General features: G+C 42.2%; 1 protein-coding gene across 3 annotated transcripts in view; it reads right to left on the bottom strand.

Moving 5' to 3' along the window:
- The window catches only part of fig4a (FIG4 phosphoinositide 5-phosphatase a), a 96490-nt gene that overhangs the window by 72720 nt on the left and 4539 nt on the right, over positions 1–19231 (bottom strand). For all 3 annotated transcript variants that reach the window (XM_067985021.1, XM_067985022.1, XM_067985024.1), the window contains exons 3-7: positions 17535–17633; positions 14109–14232; positions 8552–8708; positions 7173–7223; positions 214–365 (exon numbers count right to left, since the gene is read on the bottom strand). In XM_067985021.1, coding sequence (XP_067841122.1) covers positions 214–365; positions 7173–7223; positions 8552–8708; positions 14109–14232; positions 17535–17633 — 583 coding nt within the window. The remainder of the gene's footprint in view (positions 1–213; positions 366–7172; positions 7224–8551; positions 8709–14108; positions 14233–17534; positions 17634–19231) is intronic.

The raw sequence follows: 19231 nt of genomic DNA, 5'->3' as shown, positions 1-19231 counted from the left end.
ATCTTTCAGCTATTTTGAATGTGAACATGCAATTAAATCTTGAAGTGTAATTAGTCTAATTTATGTTCTTATTAACCTACTGAACTAGTGAATTCTGCAATAAGGAAAAGGATAATTGCACAGTAATCTCAGGAGAAAAGGGACAGGCAAACATGCATATCTTTATTATCCAACAACAAACTACCTGCATCTATCACAATGTTTAATGCTCACCACTTCCATCCTGTGCAGAGACACCCTCATCCTCAAAGATGTCGAAGCTCTCCTGCCGACCATGTCCAATGGTTTCACTTTTTAACCCCTCACTGGGCATTTTCAACACGGTCAGATTGAACTGAAGGGAATGAGTCAGATCATAGCTGTAGCTAAAAAGAAATAAAAAAGCAATATTGGCATCAATATGGGCACGGCAGTATAGTGGTTATGTTACTGGACTAATAATCCTGAGTCATGAGTTCAAATCCCGCCACGGCAGCTGGGGAATTTAAATTCAGTTAATTAAATTCAATTAATTAAATAAAATCTAGAATTAAAATACTAGTATCAGTAATGATGGCCATGAAACTACTGGACTGTTGTAAAAACCCATCTGGTTCACTAATGCCCTTTAGGGAAGGAAACCTGCTGTCCTTACCTGGTCTGGCCTATATGTGACTCCAGACCCACAGCAACGTGGTTGATTCTTAATTGCCCTCTGAAATGGACCAGCAAGCCACTCAGTTGTAAAATCTCGCTTAAAAAAAATGTCACAAAAAAGAAAACCAGACGGACCATCAGGCACCGGACACGACAAAGTCGACCCTGCAAAGTCCTCCTCACTAACATCTGGGGACTTGTGCCAAAATTGGGAGAGCTGTCCCACAGACTAGTCAAGCAACAGCCTTACATAGCCATACTCACAGAATCATACCTTTCAGCCAACGTCCCAGACTCTTCCATCACCATCCCTGGGTATGTCCTGTCCCACCGGCAGGACAGACCAACCAGAGGAAGCGGTACAGTGATATACAGTCAGGGGGGAGTGGGCCTGGGAGTCCTCAACATTGACTCTGGACCCCATGAAATCTCATGGCATCACGTTAAACATGGGCAAGGAAACCTCCTGCTGAATACCACCTACCGTCCTCCCTCAGCCTATGAATCAGTCCTCCTCCTCCTCCATGTTGAGCACCACTTGAAGGAAGCACTGAGGGTAGCAAGGGCACAGAATGTACTCTGGGTAGGGGACTTCAATGTCCATCACCAAGAGTGGCTCGGTAGCACCACTCTGACTGAGCTGGCCGAGTCGTGAAGGACATAGCTGCCAGACTGGGCCTGCGGCAGGTGGTGAGCGAACCAACACGAGGGAAAAACCTACTTGACCTTGTCCTCACCAATCTACCTGTTGCAGATGCATCTGTCCATGACAGTATTGGTAGGAGTGACCACTGCACTGTCCTCGTGGAAATGAAGTCCCGTCTTCGCACGGAGGACATCATCCAACGTGTTGTGTGGCACTATCACTGTGCTAAATGGGATAGATTCAGAACAGATCTAGCAGCTCAAAATTGGGCATCCATGAGGCGCTGTGGGCCATCAGCAGCAGCAGAATTGTATTACAGCACAATATGTAACCTCATGGCCCGGCATATTCCTCACTCTACCATTACCAACAAGCCAGGGGATCAACCCTGGTTCAATGAGGAGTGTAGAAGAGCATGCCAGGAGCAGCACCAGGCGTACCTTAAAATAATGAGGTGCCAACCTGGTCAAGCTACAACTCAGGATTACATGCATGCTAAACAGCGGAAGCAACATGCTACGGACAGAGCTAAGCGATTACACAGCCAACGAATCAGATCAAAGCTCTGCAGTCCTGCCACATCCACTCGTGAATGGTGGTGGACAATTAAACAACTAATGGGTGGAGGAGGCTCTGCAAACATCCCCATCCTCAATGATGGCAGAGTCCAGCACGTGAGTGCAAAAGACAAGGCTGAAACGTTTGCAACCATCTTCAGCCAGAACTGCCGAGTGGATGATCCATCTCGGCCTCCTCCCGATATCCCCACCGTCACAGAAGCCAGTTTTCAGCCAATTCGATTCACTCCACGTGATATCAAGAAACGACTGAGTGCACTGGATACAGCAAAGGCTATGGGCCCCAACAACATCCCGGCTGTAGTGCTGAAGACTTGTGCTCCAGAACTAGCCGCGCCTCTAGCCAAACTGTTCCAGTACAGCTACAACACTGGCATCTACCCAACAATGTGGAAAATTGCCCAGGTATGTCTTGTCCACAAAAAGTAGGACAAATTCAATCCAGCCAATTACCGCCCCATCAGTCTACTCTCAATCATCAGCAAAGTGATGGAAGGTGTCGTCGACAGTGCTATCAAGCGGCACTTACTCACCAATAACCTACTCACCGATGCTCAGTTTGGGTTCCGCCAGGTCCACTCAGCTTCAGACCTCATTACAGCCTTGATCCAAACATGGACAAAAGAGCTGAATTCCAGAGGTGAGGTGAGAGTGACTACCCTTGACATCAAGGCAGCATTTAACAGAGTGTGGCACCAAGGAGCCCGAGTAAAATTGAAGTCAATGGGAATCAGGAGGAAAACTCTCCAGTGGCTGGAGTCATACTTAGCACAAAGGAAGATGGTTGTGGTTGTTGGAGGCCAATCATCTCAGCCCCAGAACATTGCTGCAGGAGTTCCTCAGGGCAGTGTCCTAGGCCCAACCATCTTCAGCTGCTTCATCAATGACCTTCCCTCCATCATAAGGTCAGAAATGGGGATGTTCGCTGATCATTGCGCAGTGTTCCATTCCATTCGCAACCCCTCAGATAATGAAGCAGTCCATGCCCGCATGCAGCAAGACCTGGACAACATCCAGGCTTGGGCTGATAAGTGGCAAGTAACATTTGCGCCAGACAATGAACATCTCCAACAAGAGAGTCTAACCACCTCCCCTTGACATTCAATTTCATTACCATTGCCGAATCCCCCACAATCAACATCCTGGGGGTCACCATTGACCAGAAACTTAACTGGACCAGCCACATAAATACTGTGGCTACAAGTGCAGGTCTGAGGCTGGGTATTCTGCGGCGAGTGACTCACCTCCCGACACCCCAAAACCTATCCACCATCTACAAGGCACAAGTCAGGAGTGTGATGGAATACTCTCCACTTGCCTGGATGAGTGCAACTCCAACAACACTCAAGAAGCTCGACACCACCCAGGACAAAGCAGCCTGCTTGATTGGCTCCCCATCAACTCCCCAAACAAACAAACAGTCACTCCCTTCACCACCGGCGCACAGTGGCTGCAGTGTGTACTATCCACAGGATGCACTGCAGCAACTCGCCAAGGCTTCTTTGACAGCACCTCCCAAACAAGAAGGACAAGGGCAGCAGGCACATGGGAAGAATACCACCTGCAAGTTCCCCTCCAAGTCACACACCATTCCGACTTGGAAATATATCGTCGCGGGGTCAAAATCCTGGAACTCCCTTCCTAACAGCACTGTGGGAGAACCTTCACCACATGGACTGCAGCGGTTCAAGGCGGCGGCTCACCACCACCTTCTCAAGGGCAATTAGGGATGGGCAATAAATGCTGGCCTTGCCAGCGACGCCCACATCCCATGAATAAATTTTTTAAAAAAATCATAGACGAAAAGTGCATCTAAGCCACATTTGATAAAAATAGATGCAGTTCTTAAAAATTAACACCCATCTCCTTCATTCTTCAAATGTAAATATATCCTACATACCACAGAAATAATCCTTATTGCCAATGGAGAGAATACAGGCAGTTTCTTCAAGCAGTTTTTAATACTGGAACAGTGGCCATGTGACTCTGCCTTTATCCAACATAAAACCTGCTGCGTAAAAACTCTGATTTTTGATTTGGCGGCCAATGGTGATCAGCAGTTTGGAATTATTTATGTGGTATTTAGTATATGTTTCCATTTGAAGAATGAAGGAGATGGGTGTTATATTTTAAAAACTATTAAAAATTGAGTAAAATAGTAGCCCTGAAAATTGTCATCTAAAAGGCGACCTTCACAGAATTAGTCCAAGGTGTCGAAGTAGAACTGGTGAAATGGCCGACATAATGCAGACCACATTTGACAAGTTGTTTTACTAACCTCTGCCTGGAAATGGTAGATCTAAAAGAGCTGTTTGGTCTTGTGAATAGACTTAGTCCTGCTCAGGATTTAGATCAAAATTCTTTTGGCATCCACATGATCAAAACCTACATTACACTCATATATAGGGGATAGAGAGAAAGATAACATCTAATTAAATTCTCACGTATCTATGGTAGGAATTTAGAATGAGGTCTGTGGATGTGGTTGGATAGACAAGGCAGTCAGTTCAATCTGATGATCATAACAATTGCTGATCTAGGCTAACAAAATATGAATTCCAAATCAGTTAAAGTAGATTGACCCAGTGAAACCACCAGGGCAGAACTCTCCAGGGCTGATGCATTTGTGCTCGAGGCTACTCTGGCCTTACAACCATTAAATGCCCATGTGGATGAACCAGTCAAGGGAAAGGGAGACCCAGTCTATGCAAGTGTCTATAACTTCCTCAGTCTCCTCCTAGAAATGGTTCCTATTCCCATAATAAACTATTTCAGCCACAGATGGAACAAATTATATTGTTAAATGATATCTTAAGCCATTGAAGGGTTTCCTCAAAAAGGAAATTTATTTAAGGGAGAAAGTAATTATTTAGGGGATAGTTAGCAATAAGATCTAAAAGATGTTCAGTACTTCTTGGATCCAATTCATTTCTAACGTGGATGATGAGGAACTGCTCTGTGATTCTTGGACCAATTAATGAAGTGAGGGGCAAGAAAAGAGGAGGAGAATAAAGGGGGGTTAAAGCTTATCCTGGCACTATTCATTGTTAGGACTTAAAGAAGCTAAAAAAGGGAAGAGAAACACTAACAATTTGGGTTTAGCACCAACACTATTTCTATCCAGTTACTCATCAATGAACATTTGGAAAGAAGTAGGGCTAAAGGACATCACAACCACCCTGCAAGACAACAATGGCAATAAAGATGATGCACCAAAAGCTGAGTAAGTAACAACGTTCAGGGCCAGCCAGTATGGAAGTTGATCTAGTGTTGCACTAGAGGTCCTGCACATTTGTCCAGTACCAAGATCATTGATTTGAGAGGAGAAGTATTCATATGAACATAAGAAATAGGAGCAGGAGTAGGCCAGATGGCCCCTCGAGCCTGTTCTGCCATTCAATAAGATCATGGCTGATCTTCAACCTCAACTCCACTTTCCTGCCCGAACCCCAATACCCTTGATTCATCTAGAGTCCAGAAATCGGTCCATCTCAGCCTTGAATATATTCAACGACTCAGCATCCACAGCCCTCTGGGGTATAGAATTCCAAAGATTCACAATCTTCCAAGTGAAGAAATTCCTCCTCATCTCAGCATTATCCTGCAACTATGTACCCTAGTTCTAGACTCTCCAGCCATGGGAAATAACCGCTCAGCATCTACCTTGTCAAGCCCCTTCAGAATCTTATATTTCAATTAGATTACCTCTCATTCTTCTAAACTCCAGAAAGTATACGTCCATTCTACTCAACTTCACCTCATCGGACAACCCTCATTCCAGGAATTAATCCAGCGAACCTTCGCTGCACTGCCTCTAAGGCAAGTATATCCTTCCTTAGATAAGGAGACCAAAACTCTACACAATACTCCAGGTGACGTCTCACCAAAGCCCTGTACAATTGTAGTAAGACTTCCTTACTTTTGTACTCCAACCCCCATGCAAGGCCAACATTCTATTTGCTTTCCTAATTGCTTGCTGCATCTGCAGGCTAACATTGTGTTTCTTGTACAAGGACACCCAAGTCTCTCTGAACACCAACATTTAATAGTTCTTCACCAGTTAAAAATTATTCTGTTTTTATATTCTTCCTTCCAAAAAGCGAGTAACCTCACATTATACTCCATTTGCCACCTTCTTACCCACTCACTTAACCTGTCTATATCCCTTTGCAGACTCTTTGCGTGCTCCTCACAGCTTACTTTCCCCACTTAGCTTTGTATCGTCAGCAAATACATTGGATACATTACACTCAGTCTCTTCATCCAAGTCATTAACGTGGAGTGTAAATAGCTAAGGCCCAAGCACCGATCCTTGCGGCACCTCACTAGTTACAGCCAGCCAGCCTGAAAATGACCCGTTTATCCCTTCTCTGTTTTCTCTCCATTAACCAATCCTCTATCCATGCTAAATATGTTACCCCCAAACCCATGAGCCCTCATCTTGCGTAACACCCTTTTATGTGGCACCTTATCGAATACCTTTTGAAAATCCAAATAAACTACATCCACTGGTTCCCCTTTATGAACCCTGCTAGTTACATCCTCAAAAAACTCTGATAAATTTGTCAAACACAATTTCCCTTTCATAAAACCATGTTGACTCCGCCTAATCATATGATTTTCTAAGTGCCCTGTTACAGTTTCCTTAATAATGGATTCCAGCATTCCTGGAGGATCAAATCTTTCAGGTACCAGTTTTTCCACTCTTGTGGGACTAGTTTCGTGTCAAAAAGCTACCAGCTAAGTTATCTGAATCCCGTAGCACATTCTATCACTCTACATCTTCTCCAGTCACTGGAGTCAATTCCAGCATTAGAAGCTGGAAGGTTCAGGCATATCCAGCACATTTCATTTCATTCTCTATAGGCAATTATCATAGTCACTGATCATAATGCACCTTCTACCACATCTGATGCAATGTAGCATCAGAACTCAACTATCAAATGACTTATTTTCCCCACAACAGAAGCAGCAGTAGCATTTACAAGGCAAAATACTATTAAAAAAAATTCACAAGTTGGGTAATGCGAACACACAACTTTGACCATAGGCAACGGCATGGAGAATAAAAAATTGCCAACAGGAGAACAATTTGTGTACTGGCCCAGGGTAGACACATTTATATAGAGGAAGGAGCGATGGGCATCTCATTAACAATTTCCCAATGTCAAAAAAATGTAAAAAGAGATTTTCCTTCTGATTCTCCATTAATAACCTGATCTAATTCCTTTGGAATATGAAGGATGCTGGAATGAAAACAATTTGCAATATTAATTTAATCATAGAAATCACAAATATAAGCAATGGATTACCTGAAATAAAAATTGCTGGAAAGATCCACACTCTGGAAAATTCTCACATACCTAGAAAAATTAAAATATTTAACTTTACCAGTCTTATAGTTGAACATTTAGGGACATTAATGAAAAGGAAGCTGTAATTTCATTTTCACCTTGACAGAATATTCCTAACAGATCAGCTAAAGTGATTTGCTATCACTTGCATTTCGGTCCCAGACATTTTAGAAGGCTCAACTCCAATAAATGTCCAGATACTATATATTGAGGATGCTATGCATGACTAGGAATCAAATCTACTTAGTGCTTTCAGTCATTATGGGGAAAGTTAATGAATAACGTGGCGATCCCACTGAATTGAGAACAAGCTTACATGGTACCTACTTTCAAGAAAGGCAATAAAATAAACTAAAAGACTCATTACAAACTCATTTGTCTTATGTCAGTAGCTAGCAAAGTAGTAGAATGGATCATTAGGAATAATATTTGGAGCTGGGGACAATACAGCAATATATGGGGAGAAAGCTAGGCAGTGGGATCTGTTTTCAATTATCTAGGACAGTGCTGGCCAGCCACAATGGATCAAACGACCTCCTGTGCTGTAAACTTCCATGGAACAAACGAGAATCTATTGGAAAAAAGACATGGTAAGTGGCAACTTACAGCATTTCAGAAGGGGGCAGAACCTGTGTGACAAATCTCGACATTTCCCCCCCCCAGGAAGTGACATTACAAGTAAACATTAGAAAGCTGCATGACATAGTATAACTGTACCTCCTTCGTCTATGCTACGCTACTTACTCCAGAAAGCTTTTGATACAAAGTTTCACATTAAAAGACTGCAATACAAACTGAAGGTAGTAGATATCCCAGGGTGAAGTTGGGAGGTGGATAAGGAATTGGCTGTCAAGAAAAGTAGAGGACACATGCTTTCAAGCAGGGCTGAAGAAGATTCCAAAAATAAGAGTGGGAGAAAAAGACATTGGAAGGATTTTGTAAAAAAAGGATGAGGATTTTGAATTCAATGCATTGGGGATGCTGAGAGCCAAATGGAGGTTGGCAAGAACAGAAACGAAAGTGGAGCCTGACGGTGTGGAACAGGATGTAAACAGTGGAGATTATGTAGGGAGAGCATAGAGAACCAATAAGGAGAGTGTTTAAGGAATTAAGCCTAGAGGTGTAAAAGACAGACATGAGAGTTTCGAAACAGTGATTGGAATGAGATAAGGGCTAAGGTGGGTAAAAATAGTAGTCTTGCTGATGGATAGGATATAGGGTTTTAAGTTAATGTGAGTCAGTGATTAATTTTTAGGTTAACTGCAGAATGGTTTCACATCTTTTGTATTATAGATCAAAAACTTGTACTTGTCCTAAATTGTTTGGTGCTCACTTACCTGGCTTCATCCGGATGGGCAATTCGAACAGAGTCATTTGGAATGTAGACAATGTTGGTGTCTTCTATCTTATAAATTGAATGGCCACCAATATCTGCAACTTTTCTTCTTTTAGTTATTAATACAATATAATATCCTTCTAAAAATCTGACAAACCCTGTGCAAAAAATATGAATCGTTAGCCTTCAACATAATGGTTTGTATCATAACAAAAATAAAATCATGTAAAAAGATATTTACTGCATTTTTAATTTTAGTCTAAATAAAAATTGATAGCTCAGTGGATAAAAATATGGCACTGGATGGTATTGAGCCATATAGAGGAGGAAGATCACACATTCACTGGCTCATCTGTGCCAAGTTACCTGCTTTCAGCCAGGACATTGGTTCAAGTGTAACAATTAGCCTCAATATCTCGGATTGGGGAAGGGGCGAAAAATGAATGTGCACAAAATTGGAAATAGCTGTTGTAACATGGGTTAGAAGGTAGAAGACAGAGAGTAGGTTAAAAAGGGAACACACTCTGATTGGCAGGATGTGACAAGTGGAGTTCCCCATGGATCTATACTGGGGCCTCAGCTTTTCACCACATACATCAATGACTTGGATGAAGGAAATGAGTGTTATGTACCCAAGTTTGCAGTTGACACTAAGTTAGGAGGCATGGTAAGTTGTGCAGATGGGGGCAGGAAGTTACAAAGGAACATACAGATTAAATGAGTGGGCAAAACAATGGCAAATGGAGGTCAATGGGGGAAAGTCTGAGGTCATCCACTTTGGATCCAAGAAAGACAAATCCCAATATTTTCTTAATGGTGAGAAACTAGGGACTGTGGAGGAGCAGAGAGATTTGGGTGTCCGTGTACACAAATCACTAAAAGCTGGTGGATAGGTACAAAAGGTAATCAAAAATGCTAATAGGACGATGGCCTTTATTTCAAGGGAACTGGAATACAAAGGGAAGGAAGTGATGCTTCAGTTGTACAGATTTGGTCAGACTCCATCTGGAGTACTACTTTCAGTTTTGGGCACCACACCTCAAAGGATATATTGGCCTTGGAGGGGATACAGTGCAGACTGACCAGAATTATACCAGGACTTAAAAGGTTAAATTATGAAGACAGATTGCATAAACTTGGCTTGTATCTTGAGTTTAGAAGGTTGAGGAGTGATCTAATAGAGGCGTTTAAAATAATAAAATGATTCAATAGGATAGATTTGGAAATTATTTCCTCTGATGGGGGGGGGGGGGGGGGGTCCGAAATCCAGAACAAAGGGGCACAATCTTAAAGTAAAATGAAACCAGGAAGCATATTTACACACAAAGGGTAGTGGAAATCTGGAACTCCCTACCTCTTCCCCTCCCTCCCAATAGACTTTGGATGCTGGGTCAATTGAAATTTTCAATACCGATTTTGATAAGATTTTTGGTCGGTAAGGGTATCTGGGGATATGGATCAAAGGCGGGTAAATGCAGTTTCATCTGAGGTAGAGATCAACCATGATCTGAAAGGTGGAACATCTCAAGGGGCTGAATAGCCTACTCTTGAGCCTATGTAATGTCATGTCTATTAACTACCATCCAGGGACTTCTGTATGTATCCATCAGTTAAGGTTAAAAAAAACAGTACATCTGTGGTGCCTGGCACTGTTAAACAGCCTCATGAAGAACTGTCAGAAGAATTATCACTTTGGTGAGGTACCAAGGGCAGCACTACAACTTGCTGCCTTCAGGAGGGGAAGGGAGAAGAAAAACAGCATGGTGTGGTCTAACACTTCAATCTTAGACACAATCACATAGGCTACATTTACACTACAAGATCAAACCCTGGTATGTTTTGTAAATGGCCAATTATGTTGCCAATTATAAAATCCTGGTGTGCTGTGCTTCCTGCCCATCCAGTTCCAAAGTACAGTAGTATTTATTTGACTTTGGGGAGGCTACCTTAAGCTGCATTCTGGGAGTTGTAGTGCAAATTACTATACTGCTGTATTCTGGGAGATACAATCTGCTACCTTGTTGACCCTCTATTTAGCTGACAGGGCAATAGCTTTGTAGAACCCCATGGGGTAGAAATAGAGCAGTGAACCAACACTCAGAGTTATACAGCACGGATAGAGGCCCTTCGGCCCATCGTGTCCGCGCCGGCCATCAAGCCCTGTCTACTCTAATCCCATATTCCAGCATTTGGTCCATAGCCTTGTATGCTATGGCATTTCAAGTGCTCATCCAAATGCTTCTTGAATGTTGTGATGGTTCCCGCCTCCACAACCCTTTCAGGCAGTGAGTTCCAGACTCCAACCACCCTCTGGGTGAAAAAGTTCTTTCTCAAATCCCCTCTAAACCTCCCATCTTTTACCTTGAATCTATGTCCCCTTGTTATAGAACCCTCAACGAAGGGAAAAAGCTCCTTAGTATCTATCCTATCTGTGCCCCTCATAATTTTGTACACCTCAATCATGTCCCCCCTCAGCCTCCTCTGCTCCAAGGAAAACAAACCCAATCTTCCCAGTCTCTCTTCATAGCTGAAGCACTCCAGCCCTGGTAACATCCTGGTGAATCGCCTCTGCACCCTCTCCAAAGCGATCACATCCTTCCTGTAGTGTGGCGACCAGAACTGCACACAGTACTCCAGCTGTGGCCTAACCAGTGTTTTATACAGCTCCATCATAACCTCCTTGCTCTTATATTCTATGCCTCGGCTAATAAAGGCAAGTATCCCATATGCCTTCTTTACCACCTTATCTACCTGTTCCGCCGCCTTCAGGGATCTGTGAACTTGCACACCAAGATCCCTCTGACCCTCTGTCTTGCCTAGGGTCCTCCCATTCATTGTGTATTCCCTTGCCTTGTTAGTCCCTCCAAAGTGCATCACCTCGCACTTTTCCAGGTTAAATTCCATTTGCCACTGTTCCGCCCATCTGACCAACCCATCTATATCGTCCTGCAGACTGAGGCTATCCTCCTCCACATTTTAAAAAGTTAATTTTTTGGCAGTCATTAAGACCGTTAAAACTTAGTTTAGACCTAGTATTTTTAAGCATACCTATTTGGTGGTGTAATTAATTACTTTCCAGCTGGGCAGATATGCGAGCTTGCACTTTTTCAATTTCTCTGATTGCAGCGCGCAATTTCCCTTTAATTCGAAGTTGTCACATCACTGGCGAACCACTCGGGGCAAGTTCCAGATTTCTGCGATTCACTGCGCATGAGCGAACGCCGGAACTTGCTCCTCCATTTCAGCACTAACAATGGAGAGCGCTGTTGAGCTCTCCATTATTTCAGGAGTGATTTCTGCCCTCATATCTCAAGCCTTAGGCTGCTCAGAATAGGCTCTGATTAAAAAAAGATTGCTAGGAGACAATTCAAGCCTACCACAAAAGGATTAATAGAGACATGTTTAAGCATTTTCTTGTGAATTTCATGGTTTTCCCTTCTGCTCCTTGTTATTGTTAGCTGTTGGCTAAATGACCATTTTTGATTGGTAGGCTCTGAACTTCAATAGTGTTTGTTCCTGTTTGACAGTTGCTGCCTGGTATATTCCCAACATCAAGGGTAATTTTCTGGTGTTTTATGACTATGGAATCTGTGCCAATTAGGTCCCAATATAACAGTTTGCATATTAAGTGCAATGCCTGTGGTCATAGACACAGCAGGTCAAAAAATAATTATGCAAAAACCCTCATCATAAAACTTTGCATAGTAATGCCTATAGGGTATCCAGATCAAGCGTCACCCTGCACTCTGTAGCACTAGGTCCACTGGCAACAGGCTTGCTTTTATCACACAGTTACGTAATCTACATAAGAAATCAGAAAAGATAAAAAGACATTTAAGATAGAAAGGGGGGGGGGGGGAAAAAAGAGAAAAAGTGATAATTGATAAACTAAAACTTAGAGAGGATAAAACCCCTGGTCCAGATGGATTGCATCCATGCATATTAAAAGTTAAAGTTAAAGTTAAAGTTAAGGAATAGCAGAGGCACATTACATATATATAAAAATTCATTAGAAAAGGGAATAGTGCCAGAGGGCTGGCAGACAGCTAATGTTCTATCTCCTTTTTTAAAATATAGGAATCACAAGTCCAGGAAACTATAGACCAATTAGCTTAACATCAGTGGTAGGATTCCATTATCTTTCCTTTCTCAAAGATGTAATAGAAAAAGTCTCAAAACCAAAAATATAATAAAGAAGTCAGCATGGATTTCATGCTTGACCAACCTTATTGAATTCTTTGAAGAAGTAACAAAAAGAGTAGACAAGGGTAATGTAGATGTAATATATTTAGATTTTCAAAAGGCCTTTGATAAGATACAACATAGTAAACTCATGACTAAGGTCAGAGCACATGGAGTGAAGGGCACGTAGCAGAATGATAGCAAGCTGGCTACAAAACAGAAAACAGAGAGTAGGGGTTATAGGTAGTTACTCAGACTGGCAAAAAGGTAGGAAGTGGTGTTCTACAACGATTGGTGCTGGGACCAGTGTTGTTCACCATTTACATAAATGATTTGGACTCGGGAATCAGAAGTACAATTTCAAAATTTGCAGACGCCACTAAATTGGGGGAGTATAGCTAACACAGAGGATGACTGTGACAAAATACAGGAAGACATTAATAAACTTGCAGAATGGGCGTGTAACTGGCAAATGAATTTCAATATGGAAGTATGAGGTGGTACATATTGGTAGGAAGAATAAGGAGGCCACACACTATTTGGTAAAATAAGAGTCTAAACGGGGTGGAGGAGCAGAGGGATGGGGGGGGGGGGGGGAAACAGATACACAAATCACTAAAAGTAGGGATGCAGACTGATAAGGCCATAAAAAAAAGCAAACCAAGCATTGGGGTTCATTTCTAAAGGGATATAATTAAAAAGCAGGGAAGTTATGTTAACTTGTATGGAACCTTGGTTAGACCACACTTGGAGTACTGTGAACAGTTCTGGTCTCCATATTCTAGAAAGGATATAGAAGCACTGGGGAAGATGCAAAAAAGATTTACTAGGATGATACCAGAACTGAGAGGTTATACCTATTAGAAAAGATTGAGCAGGCTGGGGCTCTTTTCTCTAGAAAAAAGACTGACGGGTGACCTGATAGAGGCGAGAGGTGATAGGTGTATGGACAGGTTTTCGTAGGGAAGACGTAGAGACGATGTTTCCATTTGCGGGGGCGACCAGAACTAGGGGCCAGAAATACAAAATTGTCACTAATAAATCCAATAGGAAATTCAGGAGAAACTCCTTTACTCAGAGTGGTTAGAATGTGGAACCTTCTATCACAAAGAGTAGTTGAGGCGACTGGCATAGATACATTTAAGGGGAAACTAGATAAACACACAAAGGATTAAGGAATAGAAGGATATGTTGATGGGGTTAGATGAAGGGTGGGAGGAGGCTCGTGTGGAGCATAAACACCAGCATGGACCTGTTGTTAGATCAAATGGCCTCTTTCTGTGCTGTATGTTCCAGATAATTCTTTGCACTGAAAAGTGGGATGGAGACTTTTCCAAGCAAGGTCATTGTAGAAATAGATTTTTGCAAATTCTTACCAACAATGCCAAAAGCGGAAACAGCTCGTGAAAGGCCAGATAATCCCTTCTGCCCCATCTTCGTTCGATTACCCATATCAAGACGACTCAAAAGTTCCCGAACTTCTTGCTGGTTGTATACATGCTAAAATAAAAGTATTTTAGAATCACGGGTAGAAATTCAAAATCGTTGTGCCCATTTTATGAGCGTAAATTGGCATCAACTATGACAAATTTAGCAGTGGGAAGGCTTGCACTTGATTTGCGTGTGTGTCCGAGCCGCTGCTAAATTTGTCAGGGCGCTTTCTTTGTGGCCATAGTGGCTGCCTGGAATGAGCACAGGTCATAACATGGAAATGAGGGTCATGCACCTTTTGAGGACACATCCTCAAAATTCGTCTGCTCGGATGGTAGAAGGCGAACTAGATGAACCATGGTCTTTTTTAATCTAGCAAATCCTATGTTCCCAAATTCACATCTATTGGCTCATTGAATTCAGTTACCTGTTCGTTACTTTTTTTTTAATATCAGATGTTTGAATGAATATTTTGCACCTAAATATTTGACACTAGTCAATCTCCTGTGACATTGCACATGGGGAGTCCAGACCAAATGCAGTCTTTGGATGAAGCAGGGTTAGAGGGTGGGGGATAATTGCATTAGAGTGCACAGATGTACTTCAGTCATTATAAAGTCATAAGCTCTGTCTGTACATTTATATTTTTCTTATAAATTCTATCTACATTTACAATAGAAACTGCCTATGTAAACTTGTCATGCTCTAATTACATCCCTCTTCCACCCCCTCAATGAGCAGCAATATTAATACCCTCCCACCACTGAGCAGCATCCCTCTCACTTCTCAACAACTTGCATTTACATAGCACCTTTAATGTAGAAAAACACTTTGCGCAGGATAAACAGACAAAAATGCATGCCGAGCCAGAGGAGATATTTGGAGGGGTGACCAAAAGCTTGGTCAAAAAGGTGGATTATAAGGATAGTCTTGAAGGAGGAGAGAGAGGAGAGGTGGAGGGAATCTCAAGTGTGTGGTCCGAGGCGGCTGAAGGTATGTCCACCAATGCAATGGCGAAGTGAGTGGGGGGGGGGGGATGCATAGAGTCAGAGGAACGGAGAGTTCGGGGGAGACTGTAGGAGGTTAGAGAGGATGAAGCCATAAAGATTTAAATACTAGGACGAGAATCTTAAATTTGAGGTGTCGGGGACAGAGTACTGATGTAGATCAGCAAAGAAAGGGGCGAAAGATTAGCGGGACTTGGGCAGCAGAGTTTTGTATGAGCTGAAGTTTATGGAGTGTGGAAGATGTAAGGCTGGCCAAGAGAGCATTGGAATAGTCAAGTCTGAAGGTAACAAAGGCACGGATGAGGGTTTCAGCAGCAGTTGCGCTGAGGTCGCCTCATGTCTTGGTCAATAATTATCCCTTAACCACCTTCCTGTGCACAAATTGGCTGCCTCGTTTCCTACATTACAATCGTGACTACACTTCAAAAAGTACTTAATTGGCTGAAAAACACTTTAGGACCTCCTGAGTTTGTGAAAGGAGTTATATAAATGCAAGTTTTTTTACTTCTAAAGAAGTGTGCAGGAGAGACTAGAAGGCTGGAGCAGATTGCAGAGACAGGGTGCTGTAAGCCTGCAGAGAGATTTGAAGACAAGGTCTTCAAATTCGATGGCCCAGAATTTGCTGTAGCCAGTCAACAAATGGCACCCTCCGTTAATTAGACTTGCCTGTTCAATTTCCCCGATATTTTGCACTGCAAGTTGCTGAATCTGCGAGATGGAAACTGCTCAGCACCCTCTACAGGGCATCTGGGATCCATGTGAACAGGGAAAGCAACTGTGTATCTCTTTACCCAATCAGATTGAAGGATTGTTAAACGAACAGCGCAGAGTCTGAACAAGGAAGTGTAAATTAGAATGGTGAATTCAATGTCAATCAGGTACAGAAAGAGAAATTTTAAAAAACTCCTAAAAAAAGATTGCTTGATTGGCACCCCATCCAGTCACTCCTTTCACCACCGCCACACCATGACTGCAGTGTTTACCATCCACAGGATGCATTGCAGCAACTTGCCAAGGCTTCTTCAACAGCACCTCCCAAACCCGCAACCTCCACCACCTAGGAGGACAAGGGCAGTGGGCACATGGGAACAATACCACCTGCACGTTCCCCTCCAAGTCACACACCATCCTGATTTGGAAATATATCGCTGTTCCTTCATCGTCGCTGGGTCAAAATCCTGGAACTCCCTACCTAAAAGCACCGTGGGAGAACCTTCACCACACGGACTGCAGCAGTTCAAGAAGGCGGTTCACCACCACCACCTTCTCAAGGGCATTTAGGGATGAGCAATAAACGCTGGCCTTGCCAGCAAAGCCCACATCCCATGAATGAATAAAAAAAAAATTAAAACCTGAAGGAATGGGACTCCACACTTACAATAGTTAATTTTCAGTTCCAGAGAGGTTGTTTGGCAGTAATTAAGACTTATCACGCCATTAAAAAGGGTACTTAAGACTGAAATGGACAAGCTCTAACTTTCTGTGGGGAGTTTAGTTCGTATCTACCACACAAGTATAGGAACTTCACACCGTTTAGTGCATTTGAATGGTGAGTCACACAGCGAGATGCCGTTTTGCGAAGCCAACGGCAGAGGAACGCATCTTGTACAGCAACTTAAAGATTTTTGCGTTTAACTGCGCATCTACCCTCGCCTGAAGTTGCTGTGCGATTTGCGCATAAATAACAGTGAGGCTAAAGCGCTGTTAGCCTCACCATTATTTTGACTGCAAATTCTGGGCCAGTGTGTTGGAGGACAGAAGCCAAATGCATGTCAGCAGAGGTGGGAGTGATGGGCGAGCAGGACTTAAGTGCAAGACAGGAGATGGACAAGTTGGCGTTTATGGAGGGCGGAGATGGGAGGTTGGCAGGAAGGACTTAGGAGAAAAAGCAACACAGTGCAGATGATCAGTCAGCATTTGGGGAGAGAATGGGCAAGCTAATGTTTCAGGTGTAGACCCATCTAGCAGTGAATTAAACAATATAAACAAGAAGCAAAACGCTGCACAAGGGTGCAACTGCACAAGTTGAAATGTTAACTTGTCTGTTCTCTCAACAGATGCAGACTGACCTGCTGAGGGTTTTCAGCATTTTCTGTTTTTGTGTCAGAACATACGAGAAAAAAAAAATCAAGTTCAGAGTGGCAAAAGCATGGATAAGGTTTCAGTGGTGGTGGGGCTGAGGTAGAGTGGAATTAGGGAAATGCTGCAGAGATGGGCAACATTGTGGAGAAAAAAATCATTTGTGCTTTGCACTCTGCAAGTGTGAGACCAGTACCTGTAATGGCACCCTAGTGAAGTGCACAAATGTTTTGGCAACACTGCATAACAAAACAAATTATCCCCATTCCCTCTAGTAGCACTTACACGGTCATCAATAACCACCAAGTCCTGAGGCTCTGTACGGTCTATTTTTAGGACACGGAATTTGGTTTCTGCATGATTGCTCCCAACCAGGAAATATCTCTAAAAAAAGGAAAAAATAAAAATCAAATGTTTTTTTTCAATTCACATTAAAAACACAGTAGCTTTATTGTCTTCAATTTTTGCTTAACCCTTTAAGACTAAAAAAGTCTTGCATTGAAGAAATCCTGGGATTGATTTCCAACTCCACATATTGAGACCTTGTGCTAACAAAGCTCTGTAGCCAAACAAAACTTCTACTTTACCATCCAAACATGAATATTTTTCAAATTTAAACTTGAAAGAATTATATAGAATTTACAGCACAGTAACATGCCATTCAGCCCAATGGTCTATGCTGGTATTTATGCTCCACGAGCTTCCTGCCACCCTATCTGCATATCCTTCTATTCCTTTCTCTCTCATGCACTTATCTAGCTTCCCCTTAAAAGGCAATTATGCTATTCGCCTCAACTACTCCATGTTGTAGCAAGTTCCACATTCTAACCACTCTCTGGGTACAGTGTTTCTCCTGAATTCTTTATTGGATTTATTAGTGACTACGCTAACATTTATGGCCCCTAGTTTTGGACTCCCCTCTCCCCCAAGTTGAAACAATATCTCTACATCTACCCTATTAAACACCATCATAATTTTAAAAGACCTTTATTAGGTCACCCCCTCAGCCATCTCTTTGCTAGAGAAAAGAACCGCAGCAGGTTCAGCATTTCCTGATGTAGTTATAACAAATATTCACATGTAATTCCAACACTATCTTGCTATGTAAAACATTAAAATTATTTTTTTTTAAAATAATGGTTAATCAAACAATACTCAGTTGGAGACACTGAAAATTCTGACAACAAACTAGATGGGTTGGATTTTCTAATTTCTTAGAGGTAATTGCAAAATTAGATTTGCCAACTTTTAAAAACAGCTATGGAGAAAGATTATTAAAAGTATTAGAAGAGACTAAACAATATGAAAGTAGTTGAATTTCAATCTATAGCTAGTTTGTATCAAAAGTTTAAATTTAGCACCATGAAAATATTCATTCTTCGGAACAGTGAATACATGTTGTGCTATTTTGATTGGTGCTGTTGAGCTTTCTCATATTAAGCACATATTCATCAATGTTTAAATTAACAGTTATGCACCAAAGGCCAATGGTTCCAAAAAGGTTTTACAATTTCCATAAGTTGTGGATTTGCCCAGTCATATAAAAAAAAAGCATAAAATTAAGACCATTTTGCTGTCTTTTAAAAAAAGGGAGATGGGGCTAAGGATGGATGGGAAGAAAGAGGGCAATCATCCAAACCACTCTCTCAGATAGGTCACTAAAAGTAAGCCACTTTCTCTAGTAACCATGGAATATTTTGGAGGTAGCTGGCAGTGAAGAGAAACAAAAAGACCCAACTTCACAAAAGCTAGCTCTAGCCACAACTGTACTCGTCTATTTTGTCTACTACTAAAATTAGTCCTCTGAGGTGTGCTTGACAGATCTTTTAAAGAAAAATTCCAGCTTATTGTAAAATGCACTGGATAATGTAGATCAGGAAGGTCCACAGTTTGATTCCCAGTTGGCTGACTAAAATTGGCTTCGATTCTCCCATAGAGAGGTTCATACCATCAGATCACTTCCTACCCAATTTCAGGTATCC

This window comes from Heptranchias perlo, chromosome 5 (assembly GCF_035084215.1).
Source record: "Heptranchias perlo isolate sHepPer1 chromosome 5, sHepPer1.hap1, whole genome shotgun sequence".
In the NCBI taxonomy this organism is placed as follows: Eukaryota; Metazoa; Chordata; class Chondrichthyes; order Hexanchiformes; family Hexanchidae; genus Heptranchias; species Heptranchias perlo.
The sequence above is the reverse complement of the archived record's forward strand: the minus strand, read 5'-3'. Positions and strand labels throughout refer to the sequence as shown.